The 15,723-nt window shown below is 40.8% G+C and overlaps 1 protein-coding gene across 1 annotated transcript in view; it reads left to right on the forward strand.

Annotated features, from left to right (window-relative positions):
- LOC107294993 (platelet-derived growth factor receptor beta) overlaps nt 1-15,723 on the forward strand; it is a 102,785-nt gene that overhangs the window by 84,626 nt on the left and 2,436 nt on the right. The window contains exons 7-14 of the mRNA XM_015824278.1: nt 5,024-5,216; nt 6,174-6,289; nt 9,480-9,606; nt 10,862-11,067; nt 11,628-11,722; nt 12,486-12,618; nt 14,135-14,239; nt 14,554-14,664. Coding sequence (XP_015679764.1) covers nt 5,024-5,216; nt 6,174-6,289; nt 9,480-9,606; nt 10,862-11,067; nt 11,628-11,722; nt 12,486-12,618; nt 14,135-14,239; nt 14,554-14,664 — 1,086 coding nt within the window. The remainder of the gene's footprint in view (nt 1-5,023; nt 5,217-6,173; nt 6,290-9,479; nt 9,607-10,861; nt 11,068-11,627; nt 11,723-12,485; nt 12,619-14,134; nt 14,240-14,553; nt 14,665-15,723) is intronic.

Raw genomic sequence — 15,723 nt, forward strand, 5'->3', positions numbered from 1 at the left:
GCACATCGCGGATCACATCCCTCCCTTAGATCCCAAGGCCAAAATTCTACTTATGTTGGGACAAGACGCCCCCGACTCCTATGCCTATCAAGATATAGTCAGAGGCCCATCAGGCAGCCCGACTGCCCTTAAGATGGAGCTTGGATGGATCATTGCAGGAAGGGTCTGCGTCGATTGGCTGCAAGTCCCAACCCAAACGTACATGGCAGCGACCTCCATTCTCAGGAATGGCGAGAGCGTCTCACATGAAACCATGCCAAGAACACTTCACGCTTTCAACAGCCAAGCCTGCTTTAGGAACGACAGTGTTCCAGACCAGCAAAAATGACAATGACGTGGGCCCGTCAATAGAGGACAAAGAATTTCTAGAGCTCATGGACAAGGAATGCTTGCAGGATGCCGCAGGGAGTTGGGTAGCCCCATTACCTTCCTGTATACCCAGGCAGCACCTACCCAACAATCATGAGCAAGCTCTCTCTTGCCTCAACAATCTGAGAAGAGTCATGAGCCTGAAATGAAAACGCATCTAGGAGAATTCATGAAAAAGATGTTCCAGAACGGACATGCAGAGCCTGCCCCACCAATGAAGAAGATGAAGAATGCTGGTATCTACCATTCTTCGGGGTGTACCACCCACAAAAGCCAGGGCAGATAAGAGTAGTCTTTGATGCCAGTGCACAGCACCAAGGCATCTCTTTGAACAAGGTCCTTCTTACAGGGCCTGACCTCATCAACAGTCTGCTTGGAGTACTCATCCGCTTCAGAAAGGAAGCTGTGGCAGTCATGGCTGACATCCAGAAGATGTTTTATTCGTTCTATGTCAGGGAAGATCATCGCAATTACCTGCGCTTCCTGTGGTTCAGCAATGACCAACACAACCAGCAGGTAACCGAATACAGAATGCGAGTGCACGTCTTTGGAAATGGTTCTTCCCCCGCAATTGCTAACTATGGCCTGCAACGCACCGCCCGTATAGGTGAAGCCGAATACAGTGCAGATGCCAGACACTTAGTAGAACGGGATTTCTATGTCGATGACAGCTTAAAATCTGTACCCACTCCAGCAGAAGCTATAGACCTAATAAAAAGGACTCACCAGGTGTTGGTGGCAGCTAACCTTAGGCTGCACAAAATTGCATCAAACAGCGAAGAAGTGTTTGATCCTAAAGACCATGCTAAAAGTCTAAAGGACCTCGACTTTGGCACAGACGATCCTCACTTCGAACGTAGTCTCAGTTTGTGTTGGGACTTGAAGAAGGACATCTTCACCTTTAGAACCCCGGCAAAGGACAACGCTTTCACAAGAAGAGGAGTCTTGTCCACAGTAAACAGCTTGTTTGACCCTCTAGGTTTTGCTGCACCCATAACAATCCAAGGAAAGCTTCTTCTGCGCTCATTCTCCCAACACGCCACAGATTGGGACAAGCTGCTTCCACCAGAGCACAAGCAAGAGTGGGAGACATGGTGCAGATCCCTGAGTTGCCTCCAAAGCATCCACATACAGCGCATGTATGTTCCCCTTCCACTTGCCACTGCAACGAAGAAGAAGCTGCACATGTTCTCAGACGCTTCAATGAAGGCAATAGCAGCTGTAGGATATATCAAAGTCTACAGCAAGGAGAGCTGCAGCGTCGGTTTCATCATAGGAAAGGCAAAGCTAACACCACCACAAAGTCACACCATACCCAGATTAGAACTCTGCGGTGCCATCTTAGCTGTAGAAATATCAGACCTGATAACACAAGGCGATGGACCTTGAATTACAGTCCACCACTTTCTATACAGACAGCAAGGTGGTGTTAGGCTACATCCACAACCGAAGTAGATGCTTCTATATCTACGTAAGTAATAGAGTAGAAAGGATCAAAAGATCCTCAAATCCTGAACAGTAGCGATATATGCCAACAGATCAGCATCCAGCAGACCAGGCTACATGGTCCATTCTTGCATCACAGTTGTCAGACTCAGTCTGGTTAAAGGGTCCTGAGCTTTTGGCGTATCCAAATGGCCAGGCGTCAGAAAAACCAGAACACTACAAGCTGCTAGACCCAGATCAGGACGATGACTTGCGACCTCAGGCACCCAACAAATCACTCAGACAGGGCAAAAAAATGACCGCCCAGATTGTCTGCCTGTCTACGAACATCATGGAGACAGAAACCATCTCATCATTTCCTAGAACCGACTCGCTTCAAATGCTTCTCCAGATGGAGACCTCTCATAGAAGGCGTAGCAGTGATCGTTCGTTTCCTGGACCATGAGATGAGCTTCCCAGACAGCTGTCTCCAGGCTGAGACAGGGATTCTTCGAAGTGTGCAACAAGACATATCCCCACTGGAATTGGAATGTCTGGAAGCTAAAAAGCCTATCCCAAAGTCTAGTTCACTGCTAAAATTGAACCCATTCTTGGATAGTCATAACTTGCTCCGAGTAGGAGGGCATCTAGACAAGGCCGAGATAGCTTCAGACATCAAGCACCCTATCATCCTTCCTGCACGTCAACATGTCACACACCTGTTGGTTCAACACTACCATGAAGCCATCCATCATCAAGGCAGGCACTTCACGGAAGGTGCCATCAGAGCGGCTGGCTTCTGGATCGTGGGAGCCAAAAGAAGTATCACCACCATCTTGTACAGATGTCTGCATTGCCGTAAACAACGAGGTACAACGCAACACCAGTTGATGGCTGACCTGCCACCCGAGCGCCTCATTCCAGGACCACCATTTACCAATGTAGGCCTAGATGTATTCGGGCCTTGGTCCATGTCTGCTTGTCAGACCAGAGATGGTCAAGCCAACAGCAAACGTTGGGCCGTACTTTTCATGTGTCTCAGCATTCGAGCTGTCCACATTGAGGTCATCGAATCTATGGACCCTTCTTGTTGCATCAATGCTCTAAGAAGATTCCAAGCCTAAAGAGACCCAGTTAAGGTGTTTAGATCTAACCGTGGAACTAACTTTGTAGAGGCCTACAAGGAACTGCAGATTGATGAAGGCATTCGTCCCAATTCAGACATTGACAAGTACCTAAAGGCCCAAAATTGTGTTTGGACATTCAATCCTCCCCATGCATCTCACATGGGAGGAGTGTGAGAGCACATGATTGGCATAGCACGCAAAATCCTGGACTCTATGCTGACTAAGACACCCACACTGACGCATGAGGTCCTCACTACCCTCATGGCAGAAGTAGCAGCTATCGTCAACGCTCGACCTTTGGTTCCAGTCTCTTCGGATCCTGAAAATCCAACTATCCTCACCCCAGCTACTTTGTTAACCCAGAAGACAGGCGATTGACCAGCACCATTGGGGAAATTTGTTCCCAAAGACATGTATAAACAGCAATGGAGACAAGTTCAGCTACTGGCCAATATCTTCTGGAAGCGCTGGAAGCAAGAATACTTGTCTACCCTTCAGGATTGTCGCAAATGGAAGACCAAAGAGCCTAACCTAGAAGAAGAAGACCTTGTCTTGCTGAGAGACAAGGACGCACATCGGAACTCTTGGTTTATGGGACTTGTGCACCGGGCCCTACCCAGTTTTGATGGACTAGTTCGCCAAGTTGAAGTCCAGACCAAGAAGCCACATGAGTCAGATCGTGACTCAAAGATTCTCATTAAAAGGCTTTACACCAGACCGATCACCGAACTGGTCCTATTGCTGAAGAAGACTGAACTTGAAGATTGATCCTCAAACTATGTATATTATCTTTACCTCATAATTGCATTGTTTGATGTAATGCCTTTGTTTATCTCAGTTATAGTTATGCATGTTTTGATATTATGTTTTGCCTATTTTAGTTAATAGTCAGTTAGTAATGAAAATTGCATGCTTTAGTGCTATGTTTTTTGCTTATTCTAGTTAGTTAGTAGTGGAAATTTATATTTCCAAGTGCGGAGTTAGCTTAAGAACTATGTTAGTGTATTTAGCATTTAAAGGGTTAAATGCTGTTTCTTTAAGAGATGGCTTATGGGTAATGTAGTTCAGTCATTAGTCTATGCTGTAGCTCATCTAGTCAGTGGGAGGAATTAAAAGTTATTGCAGGACATCCTGTTACATGCCAGGGTTGTAAAATCCTTTATGTAACCAGCATGTGGATGCATGCATGGCATCTGCAACCACGTTAAGCTGATATGGAGAATTACTGCTTTTTACCTACAAAAATGGACAGATATGCAAACACCGGATGTATCTTCAGCATACTAAGTCTTTGCTTAGAATTCCCGGACAATAAATATATGTTTTAAAACCATTTTCATTGAGTTAATGCTGTCTGGGCCAGAACTACAAAGCATCTTAGTTCAGGTTATGGAATACACCAGTTATGCCCTTTCCTGGACCAACAATCCCTACTCATGGTCATTCATGCCTTAGTCACCTCCCGTCTTGACTATTGCAAAACACTCTATGTGGGGCTGCCCTTAAGAGCCTCCAGAATGCATGGTTTTGTGCAGACCTATCTGGCAAAAATATGGCACTTTTTATTTTTTCATTTTAAAAAAAGCTTGATTGCATCGAGGTTAAGTCCAGGTTATAACTTTTTTCATATTGATCCAAGTTGACAATCAGGAAGTCATTTCCTCCTTGAGTACCTTTCTTTGAATTCATCCCTAATTCTGTTCATAAGAAGGCAGGTTCTTTAATAATTGTTTCATTTTTGGATTAACATTTTATTAATTTAAGCAGGCAATTTTTAAACTTGATTTGCTTTACTGGATTACACCCAAATATCTCAAAGTAGTTGGCAAAAAATCTTGATTAGGATTTGACTTCAAGGATGCCATCTTAAAATATAAAATCCGGGTTACGGTTTTTATAAATTAGAATAGTCATGTTAAGATTCAAGTTGAAGTTCTTTCTTGAAAACCCATAGTTTTATGCTGCTTATTAAAATAGTCAATTGGTGCTAAAACAGGGAGCCACTCAACTATCCTCATCATTAACTCACATTGTCAAACACAAAATAATAATAATAATATAAGATCCATTTGTCTCTTTTCAATTCACCCTTTCTGACCCAGAGCGTGGCTTTGTGACTTTCCACACTGTACTGAATGAGACCGTATTTGCAGAACTGCACAAAAGTCACACCTTTTTGGTACAGATCGAAGCCTATCCAAGTCCAACCATCATCTGGTTTCAGAATAAGAAGCCCCTGACTTCTGAGAGCAACAGTGATTTCGCTATCAATAGTAGGAATTTGTCAGAAACCAGGTAAACTTTCATCTCAACATTTTAGTACATGCAGCATTAAGCCATCTATTATTTTTAATTGATACACTGTATACATCATGGACAGGTATCTATCCTCCCTTTACTGAGAAAAATCTAGCATCACTAATGGATTTTATAAAGTTTGCACCTGTATGGAAAAAGCTGATAATAGTAAGAATATAAAGATAAGGGACATATTTTTTGTATCCCTTTCTCTGAACTCATTTGGTCCAATATAAACCAAGCATCCAGGAACTTATATTTACTAAATTAGAAATCAGAATGGAATGGCACACTGTATCATTTAAGTTAGCTCTCACTTAACACATGATGGCAAATTCTAGATCAGTGATGGCGAACCTTTTAGAGACCGAGTGCCCAAACTGCAACTCAAAACCCACTTATGCATCATGGGGTGCCGGGTGGGTGTGGCCCATTGAGTGGGTGTGGCTCATTGGGTGGGCGTGGCTGCGATGGTAACAGCAGACTGGGTGGGACTAAAAAGTTCAATCAATCAATTCCAACTTTGCAAGATCTTTTTTTTCCCCGTGAGAAGTTGAAATTGACTGATTGAACCTTTTTTTTTGTACACGGCAGCGGAGGCCTAAAGTGAAAAGGTTTTATAAAACCCAGCTGAAGGCCTAGGACTGGGGCGAGGGTACGCCTCTGGCACCCGTGCCATAGGTTCGCCACCACTGTTCTAGATTATCAAATATCATAGGAGTATCCCAGAGATGCTTCTCCTCCAAGAAGCTTCTTCAGCTTATCTTTGGGATAATTACGACCTGGATGACTAAGAATCTCCATAGACATACCCCAAGAGTAATTCCTTCTAGCTTAACTAAAATGAATGGGTTTCTCTCTCCGAGTGGAGAATTTCCCCCTTGAAAGTGACGTAATTTGTGCTTCCATATAAGCTCCACTATCTTAACTCTTGCAAGATTCTTTTTTCTCCAGGTATCAATCTACTCTGACCCTTGTGAGGGTGAAAGCAAGTGAGGGAGGTCTGTACACTGTCCGAGCATTTCACGAAGATGATTTAAAAGAGCTCTCCTTCTATTTGCAGATTAATGGTGAGCACACCTCCTTGTGATCAATCAGTCAATTTTATTTACAGCCAAAAGAACCTCTTTGCAAAGATTATATTTCATTAAATGTATATTTTAAATCATATTTTAAATATCCAGGACAGGGCAACTAATTTTCACCTAAGTGTACAAAGAGTAGGATGAATCACCATGGGGGTGCTGCAACAGTTGTAACTTGAGGACCTGGTCATAAGTAGGATTTTTTTTGAGTGGGAGGTCTGCTATAACTTTGATCAATCGCTAAGTGACCAGTCATATAGCAAATCAAGGACTACCTGAATATCACACGAACTCTCATAAGACTCTCAAGACAAAATGTCATGAGATTTCTTGCAAAAAGAAAAAAAAATAACTTTCTTCCAGAGCCAATTTTAGCACATAGTCTTGTTTCCCCTGGAGCAAGGATGGTAATGGAGGAGAAAAACCACTTGTGGCTTCCTAGGCTAGCCACACCCCTACTTGGAACATCTATTCGGAACTGTAGCTATTGGCTATTGTGTGTCAGTGTTAAAAGAGAATCCAAAGGCAGTCTACTGGCAGAAACTGGCAGAATGAAGAATTCAGTAGACATGTGTAAGGGTCTCTGATGGAGAACATAACCCTATTTCTGGCCGATGCTATCTGGAGAAATCAAAGAAATTGATTGTCCTCTTTTGTTGTGGTCTTTTCAGAACCTGGAAAAGAGGAGGGAGTTTGGAAAAGGAAGCAAGCTGTGAATGTCCGCATATACCTCCTTTATCAGCTACAGCTGAACATTAGCATGCAGTAGGGTGTCCCTGGTACACTTGCAGCTCCTTCATGCAGCTATCAAAGGATGAGGGGGAATCTTATTAAAACAAGGAGAGGCTCCTTTCATCAATCATGCTTTCTGAGTGTATTCTATTATCTCTGGCTGTTCAATAAAAGCCTTGCTTCCATCTAGTGCAGCGGTTCTCAACCTATGGGTCGCGACCCCATTTGGGGTCGATCGACCATTTCATGGGGGTCACCAAGCAAGGCTGCCTGCCATTTTTTTCCCCTTTTCCGGTGGGTGCCTTACCTCCCTTGAGCTGGGCCAGCTGGTGGTCAGCCTGCTCCGTCTCTGCCGCTTGCCAGCTACGCCTCGGCCGGCGCAGGGGGCGGAACCACGCATGCACGGCGCTCCCGGGCAGGGAAAGTCCTCGACTTACGACCGGTTGGGTAGTCCTTGACTTACGACCGGTTTAGTCCTCGACTTACGACCGGTTTAGTCCTCAACTTACGACCGGTTGGGGGTCATGGCATTAAAAAGGTTGAGAACCACTGATCTAGTGGTTGTTTGGATGTTTGCAGTCTAGACAGGGAGCAGTGGAGTTGGGTTCAAAGGCAAGGCAGACAGAAAATTGCAAAACCTGTATAATGGGATATGAAAAATAAGAAACTGCATGATTTCCCCTTTTTAGCCAGAAGGTGCACTGCAAGAAACATAACTAACTACGTATTGAAGAAATTATAATAGGGGAAGCCGTCTTAAAAGTACCATCATGGCAGGAAGTAAAGGGGGCCTGGATTACAAAGTAGGCCTTCTCTTGGGTAGCCTCCAAATTGCAAAACATCCTGTCCCCAACTCATATTGTTTCAGTGCTTAAGATGCTAAAACCTTTTATTTTAATAAGGAAGATGATGATGTCTAAGATATATTTATGGGCCATAGTGCATTCTTTATTGCTTCTTGTTTTAATATTCCTTTTATTTTTATTGTTGTAAACTTCCCAGAATCTTTGGATTGGGTGTCATTTTTTTTTTAACTGGAGAAGAATGGTGGCTAATAAATAAATGGGCCATTTTATCTTCTAATGCAATGTTCATTCAACACTGTTCTCAAGGGCTTCCTTATGCCTCTCGAGCAAAAAGCTTCTTCCTTCCCTAAAGCAATTTCTAGTGGGTCTTGAAATTGTCCCATTAAGAACAGTTTTCCATTCTTCCTTCCAAGTGTGGTTCCTACTTCAGACTTTCCTTTATCATGTGTTACTCTCCATGTCTGGCTCTCTGGCTCAAAGTCAGTAGAAGCTACTGAGAAACTCAACATTGCTTGATAAGAATTTTCATGCAGGGGCATCTGTGGGGAAAGAAGTGATGGGAATTTTTTAGGGGAAAAAAAGGCAAATTGGCAGCTGCAACAGTGCAAGTTGAAACTCCACCGTTTTTTATGAGAGCCACACGTGCAACAGTAAAAGGGACCAGGCTTCAACCATAAAGCTATGGCTACCATCTTGACATTTAACAAATATTAGGATAAAGCTGCTTTAATGAGCTAAATTGCTCTCTATCAACAGGAAGTGGAGACCCTTAGTTTATCTATGATCATTTTATTAATTAAAGGATTTAATTATTTTTTCTGGCTTTCCCACAGTTTAACAATTACTTATCCTTGTACTCCTTAGCCAAAGTGATTCTGGTTATAGTCTATTCATATTTGTCTGAAGGGTTCTGGCTAATCTGAACTCTAAAAGCTACATTATGGCTTAGCATGTCATGTAAACCCAATCGTTATTACTCAAAAACTATAGTTTATGATTCGGAATACTGTAGATAGACCTAGCCAATTGTTGTTTATGCAATAATTGTTAAGAAAAACCACACCTTGGCAAGTTATTATGGTGGGTATTTGCAGTGATTCACATCAATTAAGATTTTACGGCACCTTCAGTCTGCCATTTTTGTATGTGTAAAATAGTGTAAATTTTCTTCCATTGCTATGCATGCATTCAAGTGTGTCTTCAATGCAGTACCACTGTGTGCATAATAACAAGCCTGACTATTAGTTATTAATGTTGCCATGTTTGCTGTGATTTAACATGATCATTAATTTACTCACAGGCTCATAACTACAATGCATCATTTATTAGCAATCTTCCAAGTAGCAATATTGCTCAATAACTGGTAACTGTGTATGTCACCAGAACTTTAGGGGATTTCCAGTTAATTTCAGAGCTGCCTGAATATGAAACTAAAAGCAATTCTAAAAAATAAAATAAAAATATAGGATAAATGGAATATAGAGTAAGATTTAGCAGGGAATTTAAACATCATGTTTCTGACTCAGAAAGTACCTTTTGTACCGTTCCTCTTTCAGGAAGCCTCCCCTTGTAAAAACTGTATACCCCATATCACCAATTATTTGTTTGTCTCATATTATTTTCTCCAATATAACCAGTCCCAGCTACAGTGACGGAACTGAGAGACAGTAGCAACAAGACAAATGGTGAGCAAACAGTGATCTGTACTACAGAAGGAATGCCCCAGCCAGAGGTTACCTGGTATACCTGTAATAATGACAAATGGTAAGGATAACATTTTGAGTCCTTTTGCATTTAAAACTCTGGGTGGGGAGGACAGCAGGAAAGAACTTGCCATGGGATTTCCCTGCAGACCACTCTTTTTATAATCTCATTATACGTGGGATAAATTCAGATCCTGCTACTTGTTAGAGCATGATTTGAATCATTTGATTTAGAACAGGCCTGTTATTTAATTCGATTTTAGAACAGAAACTATTTATTTATTATCGTGGTTTTTAGTATCGCCTGTTCACCGCCCTGAGTCCCGTAAGGGAGATAGGGCGGTATATAAATTTAATAAATAAAAATAATAATAATAATAATAACAAGAGGTGAAATATGCATCAAAATGTCTCAGTGCATTCATAGGGGTATTTCTGTCCAGCATTCCAAGCCCCCAAATATACCCAGTTCCAGCAGGTTATCCTCTCTTTTCATTTTTCCAATTGACCATCAGCTTTCCATGGTTACTGAACATATTCAGCCTGTTTTCAGATGGGTTCCATTATCCCATATAATTTTGAAGGAGAAGGAGGAGGAAAAGGAGATGTTTATTTCCACAAATCTTCCTTGATCATCCCTGTGGTCTCACAGTGGCTGTTTTTGGCCAACATTATTGGCCATTATGCTTTCTCCGTAAATATTCTGAGAACTACAAAATAATTATAAGAATAATAGCTGCTGCTCTTTGCACGTCAACAGATGCCTTGGTGGTTATAGTTCTGAGTTGCTATCCCTGCTTTATGTCCATGCTCCAATACCTTTTTTTCTGAGCTAAAAAGCCTCAGTCCTTATTGAGCTTTCCTCATAGGGAATTCCTGAATTATTAAACATTTTGCCCCTTTCTGCACATGCAATATATATTTTTTGAAATATGGTGACTGGAGCAGTGTATTCGAAGTATGGATACACTTAAGACTTTCCTTTTTGTTGCAGTTTTATTCTTTCTTCCATCATAGATACCAAGGGGACATCAAAGAGTTCCCAAGTGCTGACTGGATTACAGACCTTTTTACCTGTAGGAAGATGGCTGAAATACATGTTTGCTTGCCCTGCTCTGGGTTGAATAATTGACTCTGTAGTAGGGCAGCTTGAGAAGCTAAGCATGGAGCTCCTGAATGTATAGAACCTACTTCTGAAAAAACTTTTAGTGGGACTAACCCACTTAGGTATGCAGACATATGAATATGCTACAGTAGAGATGTAACCTATTACTCAATATGATGGCCAAATTCTCTTTGGTTGCTTTCCAAAACAGGTGTGCTGGGGAAACTACCAAGATCCTGGGGAATAGCTCAGAAGAAATGAATCTGCAAACAAATTTCACATATGAAGATGACCGGAAAGTTTACATTGTGACAAGCAAGCTCCACTTTCACAGAGTAGATGAGCCTATTTTTATCCAATGTGCAGCTCAAAATCTCTTGGGTGCACATTCTCAGCAGATCACCCTAGTCCCATACAGTGAGTCCTGCAATATCCATCTTATCATTTTTGATACACATGTAGATATGCAACAGTGTAATTGCACTGGCCTGGGCAGAAGTGTTTTTGTGTCCCCTAGCTGTGCCATACGTCTATTAATAACTGTGGGTAATTTCCAGTTTATTTAGTTTGCACCCAGCATCATCCCAGTCAGTCCCCCTATCCAGATCACAAGCAAGCACACGCACACCACTCAGCTTAGCTATCAAAAATATAACTTAATGCTATTTATTAAACATCAGCAAATGTCAAAACATTTAACTGGCAAAAACATGAAAAAAGGCAGGGAAAGAGAAATATATGAACAGCAGGAAAAAAATTTTACGTTATTTGTCTATCAAAAAGCACAAAAGTTTTCAAAATTACTAGCAACAATACTGTGGGTAATTAGCATGGGCAGACTAAAAATGAATATGATAATGTTGTTATTTGAAGTCCAGGTGAAAAATGGATTAAAAATCTGAATAAGTATATTGGAGTAACACTGGCCATAAATGTATATGTAAATTTAGTAATTCTGTTTACGTTTCTTGTTTCAGATCTACCTTTTAAAGTGATCATTATTTCAGTAATCGTGGCCTTTGTGGTTCTCATGGTTCTTTTCCTGGTGATCCTCATTTTCTTGTGGCGAAAAGTAAGAATCTGCTTTTAGCCCTTCTGAGTCTCAGACTATTAAATTCTCAGCTTTTGAATAATTATGCTGAATTTCAGAGAACAATTGGCTGAAAAAACTTCTGAAGCCATGGGAATAAAAGCTCTAAGAACCATAGCCGATTTGCTTAACTTCAATTATTATGAGCTGTGAGTCTACTATGCTAAGGTTCTGAGCATAATCTGAAATACAATCAGAGATTACAGGATTTACAAAATTCCCCATAATGTAGAACAAATATCAGGGCTGTAGGAGATACTATTAATGTTCTGGGTTTGTTTGTTTTTTTGAAATTATATTCTCAATTTTCTTAGCGACAGTGTGTCAGCTTTTTAAATGTGTAACTATTATCAAAATGAGAATGTTAAAAAAAAGAACGAACATTTTTCAAGTTTGTAGAAGAATTTTTATGTTTATAGCATGGAAGCTAACAGAGCTAATGGAGCTGTTTTTAAATGGCTGTTTTGGGGGTCCATTGAATGGGTGGGAAGAGTACCGGCTCCTATCCTTCTTCAAAGGTTTGTTGATTTCTGTGCAGAGACTTCTGCTGATGTTCTAATGTACCACTTGAGCTACTTTAAGCCTCTTAAGGAAAGAAGGCAACACCCTTCCTTGAAGAAAGGCCTTTATATGTAGGGACATAGCACAAATTGCTCAAGGAGGAGGTCTCCAGAGTGCGCCTCCTCTTGCAGTGGGCTGCACGTTATGTAGCCCTGCCATCTTCTCTTTTGTTTCCTTCTACCAGAAGCCTCGATATGAAATTCGCTGGAAGGTGATTGAGTCAATCAGCTCTGATGGGCATGAATATATCTACGTGGACCCTATGCAACTGCCTTATGATTCCAGCTGGGAGGTTCCAAGGGACAGGCTGGTTTTAGGTGAGAAGAGGAGGAACAGGATAAGAGAGAAGTTTAATACATAGAAGCCATAGGGCTGAAGTTGAAACTGTGGAGCATGTCTTATGTATAACATACTGCCCTATGTATAACACAGGCAGAATTAAATTATTGTCTCTCCTTGGAATTGATTCCGATGGTTCCAATGTTAGTAATTTGGTCTTATATTGTCTAGGGGATGGCTCCCCCTATATTACTTCTCAGGTTTCTAAATTTCTTTTAAGAGCTGTAACTATTAGAGGAGAACGTTGTAACTCCCTTTAGCCAAGGCTTCTGGTGCTTAATTGTTTGTGATTATATTTTTCTTGTGTTTTTTTGTTGCACTTGCATCTTGGTCTGTGACCGCAATAAAAATTATTATTATATGATACATAGAAGCCAGATGCCACTAAATACCACCGTTGCCCAATGTATGACAACAGATAGCATTCTTGCAATGAAAATTAGTTTTTTAAATGAAATTCTGTGGGGAACAGAAAGCCTTTGTCCATAATGAAACCACTTCACTCATTCTTCTCCATGACAGTTCGGAGGAGGAGAGTTCATCTGTATAAGATTAGGGAAGGTTGCATTCAGAATTCCAGGACTGAGTCTTGTTTTTCACTAGATGGCTCTTAGATGGTGAAGCCTCATTCTTTGATCTGCATCATACTTTTCAGAGACTTTTAAAGGATGCTGAAAAATAAGTGATAGGCATAACTATATTCAGAATGTAATATAATACGCAGTACTTAATATTATGGGGAAAGCCAGTAATTTACATTTGCGAATCTATGTGCTGAAGTGCTTCATAAAGATGAAAGAACTGGGCTGGGAATAAGATGAAGGCCGAGTCAGGAAGAAAAAAAAGAGGTTGCCAAGGAGACATCAGCCATTTTAATGCCAGAAGGGAAAGGCCCTTGCATTGGGGGCTTAGAAAAATAATCAGCAGCTTGTATAAACAATATACATTGTGGTTCTCTGGATACAATGTAGTTGTTAAATTGTATTTGGTGAATATTATCACAGTGGCCTTGACAGTTAAGACTATAGTAATGAAGGAGGAATATTGGTATTGTTGTTTGTTTAAATTCTGTGAAGTTATCTAGAGAGTAAACTAGGGATGTGACCTAGAAATTTAATACATCAACAAACAAATCATCTGAGAATGTGAAGCTCGAAATTTGTAATTGCTCTGCCCCTACTGGTCACATTTAGCATGGTGTGCTAATTGGGATCACACTCTTAACAGGTCAGGGAGAGGCCAGCAATGGTCCACCCTTAAGTCATTCCCTGTGGCATAGCTCTTTCTGCCCAAACTTTCATATTAAGAACAGTCCATACAACAATTCTGTCAAGCTGCCCCCCCCTCGCCATAGCTGTTTGTAGTTAGAGAAGAGGATGTATTTTATATTTTATTTTAACTTAATCAGAATTTTTGACTGTTGCAATCTTATGCTTCTCAGCTGTTTTATAGGAAGCAAAAATACATAGCTATTTGATCTTCTGTTTGCTGCAGGGCGTACATTGGGCTCTGGAGCCTTTGGGCGTGTGGTGGAAGCAATTGCTCACAGCCTCAGCCATTCCCAGTCCACCATGAGAGTTGCTGTGAAAATGCTCAAGTGTGAGTTTGGATTGTTTCTTCATCCTCCCAGCCCATGGAAATACAAATAATCATGCTGTCTTCCATGCCTGCCTTCCGCCTTTACGTTAACAATATATTGCCATATTCATTGCTTATCTATCTTCCTGTTCAATTATCCTTGGTACCAATCACGTAGCATGCATAACGGTGTCCATAATGTATAATGTTATCTATATAGTAGCGTACATGATTAATCTGGCTGAGTGTCCAACAAGATTGTCCCAGTCTTCCTACATGTATAAGCCCTTAAAAGAAATATCTGTATTTCATTACTGTATTCATCCACCCTACAGCCACAGCCCGAAGCAGTGAAAAGCAGGCTCTGATGTCAGAACTGAAGATCATGAGCCACCTTGGGCCTCACCTGAACATTGTGAACTTGCTTGGTGCTTGCACCAAAGGAGGTACTGTTTTCATTTTAATGTCTTCAACCCGGATGTCTGCCTCTACCTTTGCCATTTTCTTCCACTTACAGCAATTGCAGTCTTTTGATTTAGCACGGTGTTTGACAAATAGATGGAGATGTTCATGTTTTCACTAGTTAATAATCTATTCCTATTTTCTGAAAAGGATATAACCTGCCCTTTATCACCCTCCCAATTTCCATCCTATGCAAATTAGAACACTACCATTTACCTCTTTCTAAACTACATATTTCAATTTCTTCATTAGAATGTAAGTGCAACTCCTACTGATTTAAATGGAGAGATGTAGTTAGAATTTTGTACTAATAATTTGTGTTGCCTTTCCAAAACTTTATTTTTAACATCCCAGTTTAACACACAGCCCTGGATTTCCCAGTTGATCTGCCATCCAATTACTAATCACAGTTAATTGTGTTTAGCTTTTCAAAATCAGCCAAGGCCAGTTGTATGCTACCACTTAGTGAGTGCCATTTGAATGAGGCCACCTTTGACGTATAATGAAAGCCCTGTTAGTTTTACCATTATACACATAACTTTATTTGCTATTTTTAGCCTTCAATACTATAGAGACTGTCCTGATCACAAACAAATTCAAATGTTAATGGCACTTAGTTCTGAAAGTACTCTTTTCTAAATGCATTGCATCAAAATTGCTAACTGTCTTTCATTTATGCTTTTAAAATTATATAAATAGCCAAGTTTGTAAATAACATGTTAATCATCTGATATAGCTACACTGGAATATATTTATTTTTATCAAATAAATCTGTTCCTGCTTCCTGCTGAAATGTATAAAATCACATTGCAGATTTTAAAAAGTATAACTTGCATGTCCAGCCTACTTTCTTGGTTTGGAACAGGGCCGAGTGCTAGTGGAGGTATGCTATGCTATGTAATTTGTGCAGGTATTTGCGACTTTGAAAGAAAAAAGAAATATTACTTAATCCAAATAATGAAAGCAGTGAGGGAGTCAGTGCAAGAAACAGGGTACAAGGAGCTGGTTCACATGCTCATCCAGTTGAAGGCTCTTGTTTTGTA

This window comes from Protobothrops mucrosquamatus, unplaced genomic scaffold (genome assembly GCF_001527695.2).
Source record: "Protobothrops mucrosquamatus isolate PMUCROS unplaced genomic scaffold, P.Mucros_1.0 scaffold2179, whole genome shotgun sequence".
In the NCBI taxonomy this organism is placed as follows: Eukaryota; Metazoa; Chordata; class Lepidosauria; order Squamata; family Viperidae; genus Protobothrops; species Protobothrops mucrosquamatus.